This window comes from Copadichromis virginalis, linkage group LG2 (genome assembly GCF_057382275.1).
Source record: "Copadichromis virginalis isolate Kocher_CV1m ecotype Utaka linkage group LG2, C_Virginalis_male_GT1.1, whole genome shotgun sequence".
Taxonomy (NCBI): Eukaryota; Metazoa; Chordata; class Actinopteri; order Cichliformes; family Cichlidae; genus Copadichromis; species Copadichromis virginalis.
The window spans coordinates 28,321,308-28,341,518 of NC_140619.1; the positions used below are offsets into that span (position 1 = coordinate 28,321,308).

The 20,211-nt window shown below is 39.1% G+C and overlaps 3 protein-coding genes across 6 annotated transcripts; 1 reads left to right on the forward strand and 2 right to left on the reverse strand.

Moving 5' to 3' along the window:
• Nucleotides 1–269: 269 nt before the first annotated feature.
• gdf9 (growth differentiation factor 9) lies at nucleotides 270–4,747 on the reverse strand. The gene is made up of 2 exons (XM_085477221.1): nucleotides 3,855–4,747; nucleotides 270–1,849 (listed from the first exon to the last, which is right to left on the reverse strand). The coding sequence occupies exons 1-2, from the start codon at nucleotides 4,228–4,230 to the stop codon at nucleotides 909–911; spliced, it is 1,317 nt and encodes a 438-aa protein (XP_085333347.1). The 5' UTR covers nucleotides 4,231–4,747; the 3' UTR covers nucleotides 270–908.
• Nucleotides 4,748–5,214: 467 nt separating this feature from the next.
• LOC146717507 (septin-8-A-like) lies at nucleotides 5,215–19,574 on the forward strand. 4 transcript variants are annotated; one of them, XM_085477175.1, is made up of 11 exons: nucleotides 5,215–5,232; nucleotides 5,489–5,531; nucleotides 12,870–12,984; nucleotides 13,114–13,309; nucleotides 13,751–13,937; nucleotides 14,013–14,174; nucleotides 14,491–14,587; nucleotides 14,742–14,910; nucleotides 15,347–15,479; nucleotides 15,580–15,770; nucleotides 19,430–19,574. In XM_085477175.1, the coding sequence occupies exons 2-11, from the start codon at nucleotides 5,493–5,495 to the stop codon at nucleotides 19,482–19,484; spliced, it is 1,344 nt and encodes a 447-aa protein (XP_085333301.1). In that variant the 5' UTR covers nucleotides 5,215–5,232; nucleotides 5,489–5,492; the 3' UTR covers nucleotides 19,485–19,574. The 4 variants fall into 4 exon arrangements, with proteins under 4 accessions (XP_085333301.1, XP_085333306.1, XP_085333313.1 ...); XM_085477180.1 differs by lacking the exon at nucleotides 19,430–19,574 and adding an exon at nucleotides 18,577–19,098; XM_085477187.1 differs by lacking the exon at nucleotides 5,215–5,232 and having other exon boundaries at nucleotides 5,239–5,531.
• On the reverse strand, nucleotides 6,526–10,103 carry sowahab (sosondowah ankyrin repeat domain family member Ab). The gene has a single exon (XM_085477207.1). The coding sequence runs from the start codon at nucleotides 9,986–9,988 to the stop codon at nucleotides 8,615–8,617; it is 1,374 nt and encodes a 457-aa protein (XP_085333333.1). The 5' UTR covers nucleotides 9,989–10,103; the 3' UTR covers nucleotides 6,526–8,614.
• Nucleotides 19,575–20,211: the final 637 nt, after the last annotated feature.

Consider the following 20,211-nt stretch of genomic DNA (forward strand, 5'->3'; position numbering starts at 1 on the left):
GACACCTCATCTCTGTGGCCAGATAGCTCAATCTTTGTCTCATCTGGCCATAAAACTTTTCTTTTTAGTAGATTTCCTCAATTTCAGCACCACTCACCTTTCTTTAGTGGCTCATAGCTCTTCACATAATTCCATTTAAACAAGGTTTATGCAAGTTATTTTTAATTTTCTTCAACTTTTGCCTACATAATTTCATTCTTTCGAATATTCCTAAGCTGAACACAGACACACAGTGAATTCATTCAGTTTGCATAAATAGATATGACATGCATTTAGTCTCATTCAACCAGTACAAATATATAAGCATGCAGTCAGTTCACACGTATGCAGTCACTCAGTGACCAGAAGTAATAAATACACACTGAAACCTCGACAACTTTCATTCTGGACATTATGCAGACAGACGTCTGTAATCCCCATGAATAAAACGATATGTAAAAGGTTTGGGAAGCGTTTGTGACTGCTTTTTCTTTTTGTCCAGAACAGGGCTACTTAAAATTTGGCAAATTGTGTTAAATTAAAGAATAATGACAGACAACCCACCCAGAACAAATTAACAAAAACAAGCAAACTTAAAATAAATCATACATCACACATTTTTATCTTCAAGTGTGTTAGATTCATTACAACATTTCTAACAGCTGAAGATCAGGATGCATCTGCACCTTTTCTGCCTTAACAAAACCGAAATAAATGCCACACTTTTACATGATAAAATACTTTAAGTAAACACAACTGCTCCAGACCAAACTTCTTTCATGCACAACGATTTTATAAATTCATGAAATCACCGAGCCTGGTCAGAATATTTGATGCTTGGAAACAGTCCACCTGTGTGATGACTGCTGATGAGGGTTTGTTGACATTCTGATCAGCCTGAAAAACAGAAAGGCATGTTGGTTGCTGGCTTAGCGACATGTACACCTGGTGGCGACCATGTCTTCAAACTCCTTGTAGACGTAAGAGCCGTCCTCTTCAAAGATCATGACACTGAGGGGGCTGTAGTGGGAGGGGACACACGAGGGCCTGGGAACAGAGGAGTCAAGCTTCTCATAGATGAGGTTTTGCACCATGGTGTGGACGGGTGACCCGTAGATGAAGCCCGTGATCCTCGGGCAGATTCCTCTGCAGTACCTGGGATTGTACTTAGGAGGAAACACAATCCAGTGGTCCAGTTTGAGCTGACTGAAGCGCACCCTGAAATCATACAAGGCGCAGTCATGTGTTGGGAATTCGGAACTTGGGAGAAGCTCAGGCAGCTGGATGTCCAACTTTGTATCACCTCGTTTGCTCTTTGGAGATTCCCTCTTCCATCTCCTCTTGCGCCCACGCCTGCGTTCTGGTTTTAAAGCCCCCTCCTTCTGAAAATTATTAAAGGCCACAGATGGCCTTTTACTTGCTTTAGCACTCTCTAGTGACCACTGGTGGGCGATTTTACTGGTGTCATTGAGGTAAAGAAGTAGAGGAGGGGACCTCAAGGTGATCTCCAGGGGACCTTTGCAACCATTGCCCTTGGCTCTTTGTTCCTCTGGGCAGGTGATGTTGACAAGCAAGTGTATGTTCTTTTTCGGAAACTTTAGGAGAGGCAGAAAAAATGAAGTGATGTCAATCTCCACCCAGTTTCTCCAGCTCCTCCTGCCTGTGCTGGCTGAAAAGTTCACTGCACGTTGGATCCCTGGACAGAGCGGGCACTGATTCGACCTCTCATACTCCTCGATAGTGATGTAACACAGAGAGCTGACAGGTGCTGAACTTTCATGGTCCAAACTGTACAGCAGGGCCGAGTTCAGAAGTTGCTCTTTTCTTTTCACTTGATGGAGGCTGTAGGATAAATCCTGCATAAAACTCTCTGTGGAAGAACACAAGAACATAAAGGGCAGAAAGTCACCATCATGTCATGATGCAGACGTGCTCAAGATTACACCAAATTTTAATTAGGTTGAATAAACATGCACAACTTATACATGTAGCCAATTCCACCAATGACATTTTACTTTTAAGGGAAGGTAAAAATGCAGGATTAGTGACAATAATGTGTTTCCATAATCAGTTACATACAAAAAAACCCCCCTAAAAACGCACACTTTTTGTGTGTGTGTGTGTGTATGTATATATATATATATATATATATATATATATATATATCTCAACTATTACACACTTAAAAATATATATAATAAAAAATATTGGTATATTGTAGCATACCCAAGTATTATCACACTAAAGTTGAATGACTAAAAAAAATTAAAAAGACCTCAAGCTTTAATATCTGTGAAACCATACATGTGGTTTGGACCGTTTAAGATATTATGTGTTGTATATTAGAAGCTATAAAAAATATCTGTCCCCTGTCTGCAAAACTGTGATTTCTACAGGCATCCAATCTGCTGCCAGAGATCTGACATTCAAATATTTTTGATTTTAAACGGTATTCATTCTGCGTTAACTTGAGCTACATCCATGAGTCCATATTCATAGAATTACAGTAATAGATTTAACGTAAAAGTATCTGAAGGGCCTCACTCAAGATGCTTTGTAGATAATAGAACTACAAAATGAACCCTCACAAAAAAAGTGAAAGACTAAATCATCTAGAAACCACTTACCTTCTTCCCTCACAGTTTATGTAATAAATCTTATTAAAGACGTGCATCTTTTTCCTGGAACATCATTAAATCCAGCAGCCACAGTATATACCAGCCTTGTGTAGAAATTAGTTCTCCCTTTAAACCAGGTTTCCCATGGTACCCTCTATAATTTGGGTTAGCACTAAGGTTAAGTTGTGGCTTTTCATAAGTACTTGACTGAGCAGTTTTGCTGTAATTTTGCTGCACCAGCAATCAGATAGCAAGCAACACAATCCTCAGAGCAGGTATGACTAACTTCACCACACTGGCCTAGTGAGTTTGTGTGTCAACAGTGCAAACAACGCACCTAGTTGAGCGAGGGTGTGTGCAAATGTACGTGCATCTCTTGGCAGCGAACATCTACTTGCTGCTCTGCCTAATAACAAAAAAGCGCAGAGCAAAATGGATGATCTGGGGAAGAAATATAGGTAAGGCAGACAGGGAGGGAATAAAAATGAGAAAGAAAAGGCAGCTAAATGCTGCAAAAAACATCCCAGTTATGAGCCAGATCAAACAAACACTCACCATACATGCAGCCTAATGATTTATGCAGGTGCACCAAAAGCCATAGCACCTTGAAATTCAGTAGTTAGGATTGTTGGCAGTCCCAGGTTGCCTTTTTTAATGTTATAATATGAATAAAGTTATTCATTTATAATTAACATCAATGCACAACCTGTAAAATCAGTGGTTAGTGTATTGCATGTACATGGTGGACTGGAATTATTTACGTATGATCTAGTCTGCCCCTGGTACAGCAGAGAGAAGTGGGTCAGGTCAGGGTAAGATGATGAGATGTAGTATAAGGTATGGTTAATGTCAAACATGAAACAGTCACATTGTAATACCATTAAATGAACCACTTTTTGTTCTGTGTTGAGTCAGTTTGTTGGGACATTTGACTCAAAAACTTTATATTACCAAATATAAACTGAGATACTTATCCTAGGGTGCATCTGGGGCTTGAGGTTCTTCTGAGATCCAGGAAGCTCTGGTAATTTCGCTTTGCTTTACCTCATCTTCGAAAAAGTGACCTATATCTCCAAATCATTGAAACTCTATAATCTTAATAAACACATGACCCTTAGTAACTATCCTTTGGGGTGTTTTAAGGCTGTGTGCCATGTTTCAGAGCCTATTCGTTTATTTAAATGGCCATGGAGCATCAGTGCTGCATGACCGTTTTGTTTTCTCCAGTGCAGTCAGCTGCCCGTGTGACTTGCTCACCTTTGTTACTTTGTGCCAGGCACTCATCCTGTGGCTTGATCAGTCGGACAGTGTTGTAGATGTTGCTCCCGTCCACACTCCTCTGCACTCTGGAGGACTTCTTGTAAACCTCTGTCAGATATTTCATGTACCTGTGCTCGGGTTTGAGCTTTTTCTTCAGACCGGGGTTCCACCTCGACCCCCCGTGCTCCGACAGAGCTTTCAGCAGCGGGGAGAAGATGCTGTCGTACTGGTAGGTGAAGTCGGTCAGTGTGTGCGGCGCGTTAGTGGCAGGCCTGAATGGCGCAACCAGCTTGAAGCTGCAGGTGACAAGCAGCAGCAGAGCGACAGTGCGAAAACGACTAAGGGCAGCTGACATCAGCATTTGTTTTTCCATTATAAACAACGAAACCGGTCAAAACCTATCGGGACTCTCTGTGGAGAGCTCGAGGTCAACAGGAGCGAACACGTGCTGCCGCTGATCAACACGCGCAGGTGTGGGCAATCAGCTCCATCACTCATATTACTTTGTCATGTAAAAGAAAGCTGCTGCAGGAGCCCCTGCGGCTGGGTCGTGTGAAAAATAAGAATGAAAACTGCAGCGAGCTTGTTTTATATGTAGCATAAGTGAGAGGACTGTGTTTTGTAAAGCACCAGCTCTGATTAAACTGTGAACCTTTAACTTCTGGTATTGAAGTACGTTTCCGGTTATTGTAAAAACAAGGTCAGACTACACATTTTAACATTTAAAGCGGAAAACCGAGCCCTCTAAACAGATTTGAAACACATTTTAGCAAATTTAAATACATTTAATCCTAAAGTATATGGATTTTAGCAGAGCTACACTGTCTACCAGTATCTCAGAAATTATTTAAATTGTTATTTAAATTATTTACTTTTACCTGCATATAAAATCCGAAATGGTCTCTTGCCTTTTTATATTTCTGTAAGTCTGTAAGTTTTAGATCCTATGCTGCTTAATTTTTAGTTATCCAGTAGTAAACTGGAAAAACTGGGGGCGCAGCTCTCCCAATTTTTGCTGCCAAACTTTGGAATAGCCTACCTCAAAATCTTAGGAAAGGAAAAGAAAACGTATATAAAAATATATAAACACGCCTTGTTAGTGCTTCCACCTAATAATAAAAAATACCACTGTACAGCTATATCTGCTGCATCATTTTATTGTTTATGTATTTCTGATGGGTTTCTTGTTTGTTTAAATGCTTGTTTCAACATTTTTATTTACCTCATTTTATAACATAGATTTATTTTATATCTAATTTAGAAAAAAACTGAACTGAGTTTTCGCAGCATGGATAAGGAAGAATTTAAGCTAACAAAAACCAAACATGTTGGTATGGCAATGTTTTTATTTTGAAGAGGTCCCTCCAAACTTCCGGTGCCACTCTTATTCTTGTGTTTTAAGTTTAAGCGAAAAACCTAAAGCAAACCTAACCTAAAGCAAAAAAATTGTCAAGAAATATATAGTTGGCTGATTATTTATTAGAAGTATCAACCGACCGTTTTATATAAGCGTATGCTGTCTGCTAGGCGTAAGCTAGCAAGTTTAAGCAGTTAAGCAGTTAAACTTAACTGCTATTTTAAACTTAACTGCAAAGACGAACGTGTTATTAAGGGTATTCTGTATGTTTCAGGGAAATGGGATCCCAGCAGGAACCATTAGTTCCCATTAACACGGTAAGAGATAACTCAACCTAATAATTAAACAAGTTGGAGAACAGTACAGTATTACGCTATAAAGAACATAAACAAGCCATACAAACAAAATTTACTTTTTGCCAGCTTCCTTGTACATTTTTCCTTTATTTCTTTTTACACCATTTTATTTGGACAGCTTGAAAAGGCTGCCAACAGATTTATGTGGTGAGTTTGAAATAACCAATCTGGACCATGTCCCAGACAAATGTGTGTAGTTTTTGACAGTAACTGTTTATTTCCTCAATCAGCTCTCTGGGAAAAGCTCGTCAAATGTGACAGTATGTTTTGTCATGTCATCACTACAGAAGTGTGGGTTTATGTTTACTGAACAGCTTCTCACCATTGGACCTGACATACTGTGCCAGATGACTAATTTGTATTGTTATTTCCATTATCTTTGGGATCTAAACATCAACAATAGCTGATATTAGCTAACATTATGCCAGCTTATGTTAGGCTCGAGTGTCCTGAAAATCACACCTTGCCTCTGAAAAACAGTTTGGTTACATTCTCATTTTGCGTGAGAGTTTATTCACTAAGCATCAGAGTCCAACAATGTTAGATACACTGGCAGATATAGCAGTGCTTAGTTCAGAACATCCTCAATATCAGTGTCATCTAACAGAAGTGAGTTTTACTGGCTCATTGACTCATTTCAGACTCCTTTCACAAAGCCTCCTCTAGAGTAAATGTATGCACCCAGCATATTGCTAACGTAAACAGTGGACTGACAGCCTACACTTACTACAGATGAACGTCAGCCAGAGTATTTTGAGTGGACTTAGGGGTAAAAATGTAAAATGCTGCATTTTTTTTTCTAGGGTGATATTATTCAAAAATGTTAAAATATAGTGTGTAGAAAAATGTTTTTGTACAGAAATGCAAAGCAGCTGGCTATTGCTGTTATAGAGCAGTCTAAATGTAATGTTTCACTCTCTCTTGGCTGCCATACACTGTAGCTAGGAACTTAGAATTAGGAGGGGTAAGAAATCAGAACTCAATTGACTGCAATCTACTGACATCTAGCGGTGGGATTTTACACACTGTACCTTTAAATGTAGGGATTGCATGTTCTCTCCTAGTACTCCAGCTTCCTCCACAGTCCAATAACTTAATCCAAAAAACTGGCTATCGGTATAAACGTGATTGTGAATGATTAACTTGCTCTAGTTGTTGATCCTGCAATAGGTAAACTGGAAAAAGTAGTAGTGAAAATGTATGGATGGATAAAATTATAGGGGTGGTATGGTGGTGCAACGGTTAGCATGGTTAATTCATGGTGTCTGGTTCAAGTTCCAGCTGGGGTCTTTGTGTATGGAGTTGGTGATTTTAAATTTGTGATTAAATATTTTCATTGGGTATATTGTTATTTTAAACGTTAGTATCACTATCAGTCCAGAATATCACAGTCTCCACTCACAAATTGTTTTGTCCTTGATTGGCACGTTGCAGCCACTGGTTTTTATAGTGTTCCCACAGATTTCTGTTTATTGTAAAAACTGTGATCCCTAACTTTGTTCTCAAACACCACGCTTGTGGCACATCATATAATTATGGCACCACACTACAGCTTTTTGTACTGGTGTTCTCTGGAGTGTAACTATGAACTCAAGGGACCATTTCAGAGCTTTAGTTATAACTTTGCCCCAGTTTACTACAAGTACTGAAGCAAATAAAATCAGTTTATTTACAGCAAGTGCAGTTAGTATATAAAGTATATAAAAACAAAACATTTTTCTTAACAGGATCTAACATAGTTACCCTAGAAAAACTTTGATGTTTAGAAGTTTTGCTTGGATCATGGGACATAGGAAACCTTTCTGTGGGAGATTTCCTTTTTTAATCACATGACACAGTTTCTATGAGTGGAGCTGTCCTTTGTCTTTATGTAAGCAGCTTCTTTTCCTAAATAACAACACAAAGGACATTGTTCTGGCACTGCTCTGAATACGGCTTTATTGTCCAAGTGCCTTTTAGACCCAAACTTGTTTTCAGACTGGGTCAGCTAAGTAACAAATGAGGTTATTTAATCTCAAAATGATGTTTTGATGCATAGCTGGTCTTGAAAAAAGATTTATGTTTAGTCAGTCATGTCTAAACAAGGAAATATGTTTTAATAAGTTTAGGTTTAGTTATTTATGGCTCAGATAAAATATTGCAAAGGCTTTTTCCACTTCATTGTGTTGAAGGTATTAAATTCAATGCAATTAAATGTTAATAAAGTCACTGCAATAGTTAGTGTTCCTTGCTCATTAGCTTTTGAATACAGTTTAAGCTTATGTATTTATTTAAAGATGGGGAAACTGCTTTGTTTTTATTGCAGTATGTTTTAGAGCTTTGGCTGATACTGCTTATCCCACAGAACAGTGTCCTCCTCATACAGTACAAACTGTTGACAAAAAGTGTATAATGCAAACACTGCACTACCCCAACTAGTTTCTTTCCTGCTTTGCTTTGCTTTTATTCCACACTCTTTGCATGTACTAACACTGAGATGTTGAATATGTTAAAACCTAACTTTATTTGTTTCTTCAGCTATACTGAATGTTTCCTTTTCCTTTGACAAAGCTAACTGATTTCATGTGGATGATAAAAGTGATTGTAAATGTGATCAGCAGCCCACAAAAGCAATGAGCATACTAGAACAATGTATTACAGGTTGATGAGTTGACAGTTACTATTTCCCAAGAAGTAGGGAGGTGCAATCTATTTTTCTATTTCCTCATACTTTGAAAAGTCAGGAATCGAGAAGTGACCTGTAAATATTTACTACACATTAGGTAATGAAAATATGCATGACTATACACATTGTGGTGTTAATCAGTGAGAAAAATAACACATCAGTTTACATGAAATTTAAGATAAACAATGATAATTATAAATACCATTAATAATTTAAAAAAAACCACACTGTGCAGTGCCATACAAAATACAGTAAGTACTCCTCTGTAATTCAGTGAAAGACTGTAAGATATGTAAAGCCTTAATAAGGTGTAAAGTATAAACAGTGTTATCTCCTTCAGGTTTAATAGTTCATGTCACAGCTTGTTTTGTGATACTTCTTACCAGTCATGAGCAAACTTAGTCTTTTGTTTCTTCCCATGAGGCTGAAACAGTTTACTGATTGTGTTGAAGCCTTTCGTCTGCTCTCTGTACTTCTCTATATCTTCTGCTTTCAAATTCTGCTTCATTCCCAGAAGTGCTCTGACCTCAGCCGGAGCACCTTTGCCCAGGTAGTAAAAGGCCTTTTTGCCATCATTGTCTCTTTCGTTTACATTGGCTCTGTATCTTTGCACAAGCAGAACCATGACCTCAGTGTGCCCATGTATGGCAGCGATGTGCAAAGGCGTGTAGCCTCCATGTGCTTTGGTGTTGACGTTTACATGGATGCCACGTTTCCTGGGGATGTCCATGAGTTTGCGTATCATTTCGCTGCTGCCGTCCTTAGCAGCCCAGTGAAGTGCTGTGAACCCTGACATGAAGTCTTTCCTCTGGGCTAAACCAGTGTCTTGCAGCAGCAGAGCATATATATGTCCCCACATCCCAGCTGCACACTTCACCAACCACTCATGAGCCAGTCGCTCCAAAGGCACAGACTCTGAGTACTTGGCATCATCTGCTTGTCTTGTGGTCTTGTTTGGCGCCCTCACCTCTGGTAAAACTCGTGGGTGTGTGTCATCTGTGTGTGTGACCATCTTACTTTGGATTTCTCTGGATATACCCTTGCAAGCGGAAAGGTTTGCGTTTGAAGTTGGTGCTGGTCGTGTAGAAACTTTTGCACTCGAATTAATTGGTTTGTCTAAAGTTATCTGCTGATGCACTTGGGAGTGTGATCCGTCCAGTGCTGCTGCTGCACAGTCTCTCCCTGGAGATTTCACAGCTATGACAGCGAACACAGCTCCAGATTTCCCCGCTCTGCTCGCCTGATCTCCGGAGATATTCAGGATCTTAACAGTGGTCGTATCCTCGATACTCACGTTTCCAGATAACACATTCTTTTTCTGCATTTCCCACAGGGACATGTGTTTTACATCGGTGTTAGAATTGGGATTAAAGTTTGAGGCGTCGCCTACATTATTGTTTTCTATATCTGAGTCAGTCCTGGCTGGCTCGGCTCGGTCTGGAGATGTGCAGGAAAAACTCGTGTTTTGGCTGGAGAAGCTCTCATCCATCTGCAGTTTCTGCGACACATCCTGTGCCGCCTCTTTAATAAAGTCCTGGTACCTTTTCTTCACCACCACAAACTTCACCTCGTCGATCTGTTTGACCACAGCGACGCTGTTCACCAGCTTCTTGAAAAGCTCTCTATTGTGCTGCTTTTCCGCGGGATCGCTGCAGTTGATGCGGAGTCTGAAATAGTTTAGCAGTTCCGAGTTCTTTACTTTGCCTCCGTGCTCTAGTAAAAAGGACAAAATGGACTCTTGGGTCAGATCCATGTTGTCCCGGCGGCGCAAAAATATGAAAAGATATAGCGGATGGTTTAAGTAGAGCCCAAAGGATAATCCCGCACTGCCTGCTCCCCTCTCTGCTGTCCTGCACCAACCTGCTGCTTCCGGCGCCTCTCCAAATAAATCCACCCGTATGTTATTGCGGCCCTCCCAGTTAAAAGGACTGTGTGCAGGGCTGACCCTCCCGTGATCAGTGGATTCATATAAAAGCTTAAATCTTCTGTATTTTTTTCTTTATCAGCGTAGTATTTATTTACGGAGTACACGAGTTTAGCTTAATTTAAGATGTGTGTGTATGTATATGTGTGTGTGTATATTATACGGGGTTACACTTACATACCACAGATATATTAAATTTCTCGAATATTTCATCATTGAGGGCTTATAAATTAAATTACATTGAAAAACGAAATTAATAAATACACGAGAACTGGAAATAAACATATTAAAAGCTGTCTGCATGTTGTAGCTGGTCACGGACGCCTATTTAAAATATTTTGCATTTTTTACACGGTTAGTCTTTCCTTTAATTATATATTTTCTCTGCAAAATTACATTTTCAACCATGGTTATCAAATAAATATTTAAGTAGCATTAAATAGAAAAAGTAACGTGAACAGGTATTAAATGCATACATTTTTCCACGGTCCTACTGTGTCGTTCATTTTCTTTATAGGCTCTGTACTCTGCTGTAACCCCACTGAAATTTCATAATCGTATATAAAAACACTTTCTGGGCCAGATATTACTGTTTAGTGTCACTTTGTGTAAATATATAAACCTTGACAATTACGTACTACAGGTTTTCAAGTCAGAAAACTGGATGAATATTGGAAAGCGGCAGAAAAAACTCCCTCTAATAAATAAATTGTACAATTTTCATTTCCATTGAAAATAATTACAAATCATAGTTAAAAAGTGCTCCCATTGTGAACCAGGTTTTCCGTGGCAGTCGTTGCAAACCCAGTCAAAGCAGTTATTATCGTAATTTCGCGTAAAATCTCATCAAAAGCAACTATCTCGGTGTAGTTTAGTATATTTCGAGCTGGTGTAATATCATCCTCCAGCACCGAGGGGGTGTTGCCTTCAAGTAGCCATATTGAGAGCAGTGTGAGTCTGTGTGTGATGTGGATGGAGTGCAGGTCGCGCTGAACACTCATAATTCCTGCACACAGCCACTTGTGACGATGGCGACCAGCGAGGTGGATGCTTTTGCGGTAAGTACGACGGTGGGCTGTCTGCCGGCCTGCAGCGGTGACGAGCGGTTTTTAGAAGAGCAGCATTGAGCTAGCAAACGGTTTCTTACATTCGGGTGTAAATAAGAGCAACGTGATGTGTGCGGGGATTGCAGCAGGAGGGCTGCGGTGATGAGGAAAGCTCGTTATGTGTAATGAATCGCGATGAAGATGGTTGATTCAGCGGAGAAATGCTTCGTCGCTCCGTTTTGAGGAGCTGGTCCTCGGAGACGTGCGGAAAGCGCGCACTTCAGCATCCAGGCGCGCTGTCTTGGACGAAACAGCACGGAGCCCTGCTGTGTGTCAGTACTTTCCTGTTCACCGTGTCAGCACCTCTGACAGGTGTGCACTGGTGCTGAATTAACAGCACGAAATTAGCATGTGGTTGAAGACCAGGCCAGCAATGACTGAGAGACTGAGTTAAGAGGATAAACATAAGTAGTAGTAAGTGGTAGCTACCAGCTCCTCAACCGTCAGCATCATATTGCTCAGCAAAAACATGTCAGCATGTTTCAGCCAAACATGTAATTCAGGGTAATGACATGCGTTAATTAAATCCTATCATGGCTCACCTCACATACCTGGAATTTAGTTTCCTGTCTATGTTGTAAAGGATGGAAGAGTTCAAGTTAATGTAGTGTTTGTGGAGGGGAGCTTGGGGGGTACCAGGGCAGCCAGCAGCTTGGATATCCTCCCATCCTGTGAAATAACATCCACATAAAGAGCTCTTTGTGTGGGTGTGTGTGTGTGAGAGAGAGATGTGAGGGAGAAGCAGAGGATTGTTGTGTTGAAACACATCCTGGTGCTCATGTTGAGCCTTTTTGCAAGATGCCAGGCTCCCAGGGTGAATCTGGTATTGGAGGAACAGTCTCTCACTGCCAACTTACCAGGCTGTAGCATCATTCATCCTACTGCGTATAGTTTGGGCTACTATATACAAACTCGCAATACCCAAAGCTCAAGCTGGGAATTCTGAGTGAGTTTATCAGCTTGAGTCTCTGGCTACATATACTAGGTTCACTGATATGATTGTCAGTAAGTTACTTATAAGCGCCAGTTTTAAAAATAATTCATCAAACAAATATTTGTTGATGATTTAAATGTTCAATAATAATAATAATATCTTTATTTTTGTACCTGAGGGCTGAGGGAAGCTGTACCAAAGTTTAGCTGCTATAACGTCTAAAGTATGCTGCAAAACAGTCCCAGGGAGTTTGGTATATACAGAGCAGCTTGTGTATGTCGTTTTTTGTGTATAATTAATTCATTTTTACTATGAATACTGAATTACACTTGAAGCCAATGAAATCATGAAAAAACACTCTAATCTACTCCATTTCATAACACACGAAGCATATGATACATTTAACGTGACATCAGTGCTAACTGGAATTTGGTTCACTATTTGGATAGTTCCTTTTTATAGATGGGACTGTTCAGTGTGTTAATTGGAAGAGGGAGAGAGAGAGATGACCTCATTTGCAAAAGATGCTTTTAAGCCTAAGAGCAGAGTGTGTGTGGATGGGATGTGACAGATGGACCTTTTAAGCTCACCATTCCAGTCACTGTTTTATTTTGTTGGATATTTACTAGCATAGGATGAATATGGTTTTGTTTTCATTGTAATTTCTCAGAATGAAGAGAAGCGAACTCTGGAGCTCAGTGGCCATGTGGGGTTTGACAGCCTTCCAGATCAGCTGGTCAGCAAAGCATCTGCACAGGGATTCTGCTTCAACATCCTCTGTGTGGGTATGTCTGAACCCAGGAGGAGCTTCAAACTTAGTCCTGTAACCATAACAAGAGTTCATTTGAAATTCACATGCACTCATTCTGCTTCATCTGTAATTTTCGCTCCTTGTTTTTCTGTCTGTTTTTAAGGTGAGACCGGGATCGGCAAGTCCACATTGATGAACGCTCTTTTCAATACAACATTTGAAAATGAGGAAGCCAGCCACTATGGGCAAATGGTGGAGCTGCGCCCACACACGTATGAACTGCGGGAGAGCAATGTCAACCTCAAGCTGACTGTTGTACACACTGTAGGGTTTGGAGACCAGATCAACAAAGAACAGAGGTACAGGTTGCTGATGGATGTGATGATGGACTTTTAGTTAAAATGACTTTTATTTTATTTTTTAAAGAGGAAGAAACAGTTTAGAAATCAAAGAAAACCTTTGAAAATTCACAGAGGTTACACTATAAACCTGATAGATCAGTGCCAACCCTGAATCACTTTGCCATTTTTCTCTTATGCTGAAACAATTTCCGATTGTAAAATCGAGAGCCAGCTCTGCCCCGCTGCTGGCATTTTAATTGGAGTGGAAGAAAGGGAACCCGGGAGTGAGTGATAGAGCAAATGTGGTTTCAATTGCTGTTTGAGTGCTCCATCAGCAGGAAGTGTACGCATCTAACATGCTTGGCTGTGTACAGAGTTTTTACCATGGTTACCGATATGTCTGTTGAACAACATGAAGTTGAATGTTCATGCATGTAATGTTTGTTTTTTTTACTGCAGCTACAAACCCATTCTTGAGTATATCGATGCCCAGTTTGCGAAGTTTCTTGAAGAGGAGCTAAAAATAAAGCGCTCCCTGTTTAACTACCACGACACGAGGATCCACATCTGCCTGTATTTCATCGCCCCCAACGGACATTCTCTGAAGTCCCTCGATCTCGTCACGATGAAGAAACTGGACAGCAAGGTGAAAGGAGATCCAAGCTATGTGTATTTCAGCAGTTATTACTCAGTCCATGACTTATCTTCTGGTTATCTTCAGGTGAACATCATCCCCGTGATTGCGAAGGCAGACACTGTGTCCAGGAATGAGCTAGAAAAGTTGAAGATCAAGGTTATGAGTGAGCTGGTCAGCAATGGAGTCCAGATATATCAGTTTCCCACAGAGGATGAGGCTGTTGCAGAGATCAACTCCTCTATGAATGTGAGTCCTAAAAACAGATAAACATAAAAACATGTGCACCGTGGATTTGGTACCTAATGCTTTTTTAATGCTTAGTTGTAGTCATCGGTTAATCTGCATACTTGCTCTCTCTTTTTTAAGATAACTAATATTATGCTGATAATCACATGTAATGATAATCAACTTTGTCATGCCATTTGAAAATAGATGTTCATTGGTGAGGAAACAGTATTTTTAGAAACATTATATAATGCATAATGGCATATTAGGATCCTGGATATGACGCAGCATTATTAATAGCTCCATATTCTAACATTATCAGTACTCTTTGTCACAGACTCTTCTGCCGTTTGCTGTGGTTGGAAGCGTAGACGACGTGAAAGTAGGAAATAAGATGGTGAAAGGAAGGCTGTACCCTTGGGGATCTGTGGAGGGTGAGTCTGCTGAAATGGTTTGGCAGTCATCATGAGGGAGCTGTTTAGTCAGATGCCTGCTGCTCAAATCCAGTTTTTTTTTATTTATTTATTTATTTTAGGTATAAACATGATGGATTTTATGAGCAATTAAAAGACCAGTTTTTCTTTTCAGTGGAAAACGAAAAGCATTGTGATTTTGTGAAGCTGAGGGAGATGGTGCTGCGTGTGAACATGGAGGATCTCCGGGAGCAAACGCACGCTCGTCACTATGAGCTGTACCGTCGCTGCAAGCTGGAAGAGATGGGCTTCAAGGACACAGGCACTGACAGCCAGTCGTTCAGGTGAAATTAGGGAAAGCAGTGATGCAAATGCATCTGGGCAATTTACTTTATCAAAAAAAAAAACCCCAAAACAAAACTCTAGCTTTCTTATGAGGTTAAAAATGTGCAAATAACTTGGATTATTCATAAACAGCACATTAAAGTCAACGTTTTAAGGAGATTTAGATAAAGAATGTGACTTGAAAACTATTAATCCCTCTGTATCACAGTTAAAATGTTTTATAATTTGGTGTGTTTTGTTTTCTAATTTTGAATGTTGAGTTAAAATATTGCTTGTTTATTATTATTTTTTACTATTGCAGAGCATTTTTCTGGATGAGTTCTGCTAGCTGTAGTTAACATTACAGCGTTTGCTCTACAGATTTTATGGCTCAACGAAGTGTGAAGTTATAGGGCAGTAAAGTGAGCATATTATTGACTTTACCCTGATCTTCAGCCTGCAGCAGACGTACGAAGCCAAGAGGAAGGAATTTATTGTGGAGCTGCAGCGCAAAGAAGAAGAAATGAGACAGATGTTTGTCAACAAAGTGAAGGAGACAGAAGCTGAGCTGAAAGAGAAAGAAAAAGAGGTGAGGATTAACAAAGTCATAAAAGAACTCCTGTGTGATCATATCTCATATTTGGCTTGTATGACATTGCTCTGTGTATATATATTATCATCACCTGTAGCTTCATGAGAGGTTTGAGCAGCTCAAGCGGATGCACCAAGAAGAAAAGAAGAATCTGGAGGAGAAAAGACGAGAGCTGGAGGAGGAGATGAATGCCTTCAATAGGAGGAAGGTTGCAGCAGAGACACTGATGGGACAGGCACTCCAAGGTTGCTCACAGCAGCCATTCAAAAAGGACAAAGACAAGAAGAAGTAAGTTAATGTGTTTGTATTTACCTTGTGCTGGTTGCTTAATTCACACACTGATTGTCAGCAGAACTGTTAATACAGTCAATGAGTAATACCTTGAGATCAAGCTATTTATGGATAACCATTGTCAATCTACATTATATTCACTGACCTTCCATATCATGGAGGTCAGTCTTTGTGGTGTTTTTTGGAAAAGGGGGAGCAGTAGAACGTGATTAACGAGATAGTGTTATCTTCCCGGAGGCTATGTTGGCTCAGAAAAGGATACGGGGACAGATTCAGACTGACACTGTGTGCCCAGACGCTGTAGGAAGGGTCACAGCTTGGATGACACAGCCTGATGCTTATGTCTCTGCAGGCTGACCTGCCAGACTGTATCTCGGGCAGGGACAGTTCTGTTTACATTGGACTGGTCTCACCGATGCTCACGCCATGCAGAGCACAGATGATACTCATACATCCCGCAAAGAGCTGTAATCATGATGTTGCATATGCTTTAAATGCAGCTTGATCCTGGCATCAGCCTTGTAAAACACAGCACACCAAAGCTGTCTTAATAGTCAGTAAAATAGAAAAATGAAAAGAACTGAGTGAGCAGAGTTTCTTGGAAACATTTACTATTAATGGTAAGGGCTTCAGTATTCCAGACAGTAAAATTTTACGAGGCATTTAGCCAGTATAATTACATGTGAGGTGGATGAAGAGATTTCAGGTATTTTAATGTTTTAATAATTCTTCCTGCTATTCTTATAACACTGTTTTTGAAAAAGCAATAAATGCATTTTTATGCATTTCAAAATTAACAGCTTCGTACACTAAGCATATACACAAAGGGATTTATAAAATAATCCTTTAAATATGTCATATGAAAGATGAGGAAATGTTTGTAAAAATCTTACTGTAGACAAGAGTGAGCTGAAGCTTTAAGGTAAGATTGCAAGTGGAAAGTATTTAAAGTCACTGTCTAACCAAAAAGTCTGGTTGTTGTTGTTGTTTTTTTAAATACACTCACTGAGCACTTCATTAGGTACACATTGCTAGTACCAGCTTGACCTCCCTTTTTACTTCAGAAAACCATCTTAATTTGTCATGGTACAGATTCAACAAGGTGTTAGAAACATTCCTCAGAGGTTCCTCTGGTCCATATTGACATACTAGCGTCACCCAGCTCCCGCAGATTTGTCAGCTATAGTGGTCCCTCGCTGTAACGCGGTTCACCTTTCACGGCCTCGCTGTTTCGCAGATTTTTTTTCCATGCAATTTTGCATGCTTTTTTTAATTTTAATTTTAATTTTTTACAGCACATTGTGTTCTGTGTCCTGATTGGCTGTAGATCATTGTCAATCAATCTCTTCCATGTTGTGTCTCCTGTACAGTACAGAATGCGTTTAGCTTGTCAAATTTACATAAATCTTCGATCGCTAGCAGCGTGACTCTGAAGTGCTGTACTGTATGTTTGGAAGTTTTCTCCCCAACAAACACAACAATGTCGACAAAACTTTTTGCACTGTCAAAGGCACCTGCGGTAGCACCCAAAAGGCAGAGGAAGATCCTAACCATCGCACAAAAAGTTGCACTTCTGGACATGCTAAAGAAAGATAGAAGTTACTATATTTTTTGGATTATAAGGCGCATTAAGCAAAACAAAACAGTCAGATAAGTCAAACTTTACTCAACTCATTCTTCTTGCTTCCTCCACTTCCGTATGATTGAATTACACTGAATTAAATTGAATTGATTCTGTTAAATTCTCTCACAGCTGCTCTATTCTGTTCTGTTCTGGACCTGAAATTAGGGTTTGATCTTTGGTTTAATTCTATAATACTGGACTTATTTTTCTACAAAGGTTTGAACTGTGAGAATGTTTAAACAAGAGAGAAAAGTGTGAAAATGTTCATGCCTGCCTCAGAGAAGTGAATAAAGTGCGTAGTGAGGGGTTTTACAGCCTTAAAACATCTATAATATTTGTAAATAATAAAGTTGGCTACTTCACGGATTTCACCTATCGCAGGTTATTTTTAGAACGTAACTCCTGCGATAAACGAGGGACCACTGTATACATCCACAATGTGGATTTCCCATTCCACTACATCCCCCCAGACCTGGTGACTATGGAGGCCATAGTACAGGGGTATTGTGCTGAGGTTTTGTACTTACTAACTCATTGTCATGTTCAAGAAATCAGTTATCCTCCTAAAAAGAGCCATCAGATGATGGGTACTCTCGTCATACAGAGATAGTCATGGTCACCAACCATATTCAGTTAGGCTGTGGTGTTTAAATAATGCCTAGATAAGAAGAGTCCTAAATTGTGGTAAGAAAATATCCCCCACACCACCAGCAGCCTTCATTCTGATTCTGCCATCCAAATTTTGCAGCACAAATCAAGATTCATCACACCAGGCAACATTTTCCATTTCCTATTGTCCAATTTTGGGTTATTTTGCAATAATGAGCAGCTGAACAGGTGTACCTAATAATGTGGCTGGTGAGTGTGTATAGCCATTGTTGGTGTATAAAGAGTTAAGCTGTCAGTGTTTTCCTGTTGGACTGGAGCGACTTGACTCAGAGACAGTAGAAACCTCAGACTTGTCACACAGCTAAATGTCTCAATGGGATATTTGTTAGTAAATGTGATTTAAATGTTAAACTGTCAGTAATGGGAGCTGAGCTGCCAGCATATTTCAACAGAAAAAAAATCTTGCATTCCAATTCATTCACTATTTACTTTTGATTCCTGCCATATTTCAGATCCGTCATCCTTTTGTTTCTTTTGCCATATTTTGTCATATTTCTTTTCCCCTTTCAGTTGATTTATGGATCAAACATCAGTGGAAACCAGGAATGTTTGTGCCATCAGCATGGGAAAAACGATCTTACGGATGAGAAAGGGAGCCTTGTTCAGTGTATTTAAGTTTCATATGCTGATTGTGCTAAACACATAATAATAAATCAATGGACGTTTTTCATAACATGTAACTTGTGTAGTTTTATGTTCTTGACAAGAATGTATGTTCATCTTCAGTTGTAAATTTAAGTCTCTGGTTTTCAATGAGACACTAACAGAACTTTATATTAAAAAATGAATATTGAATAATCTTTTTACGTATATATTAATACATTTATTCACAAGATGCTTTGTAATGTATATGAATATACTGATCTTTTTTAATTGTTGTTTTTCTCAGGTGATATCTTTCAATTGCCTAAGCAGTGTTCTGTGCAGCGTTATGAAGAACATGATTAAATTTACTGACAGTGAATCTGGAAATGAACACAATTTCTTTGTCTTCATTTACATTTAAATAAAGAGAGATGATGGGAAACAGAATAGAGCATCAGTTTGTGTGTCACCTGAACCCATTTCCATCGGAATGCCTCAGTGCTTTGGGACTTCCATCGCATGAGCCCTTTGGTTCACTCAAAGCATTTCATATTGTAGCTGTTGTGTCGTGCCATGCCCAAAACACATCTGATGATTTTGATTTATTTAACAGTGTTGCTTGTTTTATTTTTATATCAGTGAGTGGCAGCAGCAGGAAACCCAGCAACATGATTTATTTTTAATCAACATGTGCAGTGTTGTTGAATTTGTCACATGACCTTTACTGACTGATGCTTGTTTGGATAAATGATGATGTGGTTTTTCTTTCCTCTCATAGCTTCTTTAGTCTCCCATCTGCGTGCTCCCTAACCTCAGGAAGGAATTTGAATTAGAAGACTTTCTACCACATCTAAAGATCACAGACTAACTACTCAAGTTTATTATTTTTACAGTGTTAAAATAAAAGTTTTGCTGAACTTTCACTTGAAGTGAGTCAAAGTCTTCCATGTCTACTAAACAATGTTCTTTTTAAACAGCGATCTGTAGCATGGTCTCTGCATGGCTCCTAAACTGCAAGTATGCTTTTATTAAAATATCTCCAATACCAAAATTTCCAATTTCTTTTGTACTAAATGTGCTACTTTTGTCTGTTATGTTATGCTTGTGGTTTCTGATAAATGACAAGTTACACTGTGAAATATATACTATAAACTGACATGATTATTGCTGTTAAAGGTACTGATTGTGAATCATTATGATTTAGAAGCACTTTAAAACAGTTATAGTAAATATGCTTTCTTTATTTATATCCAATTATAAATGGTACCCTGTACTACTAACTTGTCAGCTCTCTGTTGTGTTTGACATATATATATATATATATATATATATATATATATATATATATATATATATATATATATATATATATATATATATATATATATATATATGAGATTTCATATTTTAAACTGTATATAAATTCAGGATTAAATCTCTTTATGTCATAAGATCTATATACTGGGTCTGTGTAGACCTGCTTGGCAGATTTTTAAATCCTAATGTAATAAAGAGTTACTTTATTGAAAAATGAACTGTGTACTCTCTATATTTACTTTG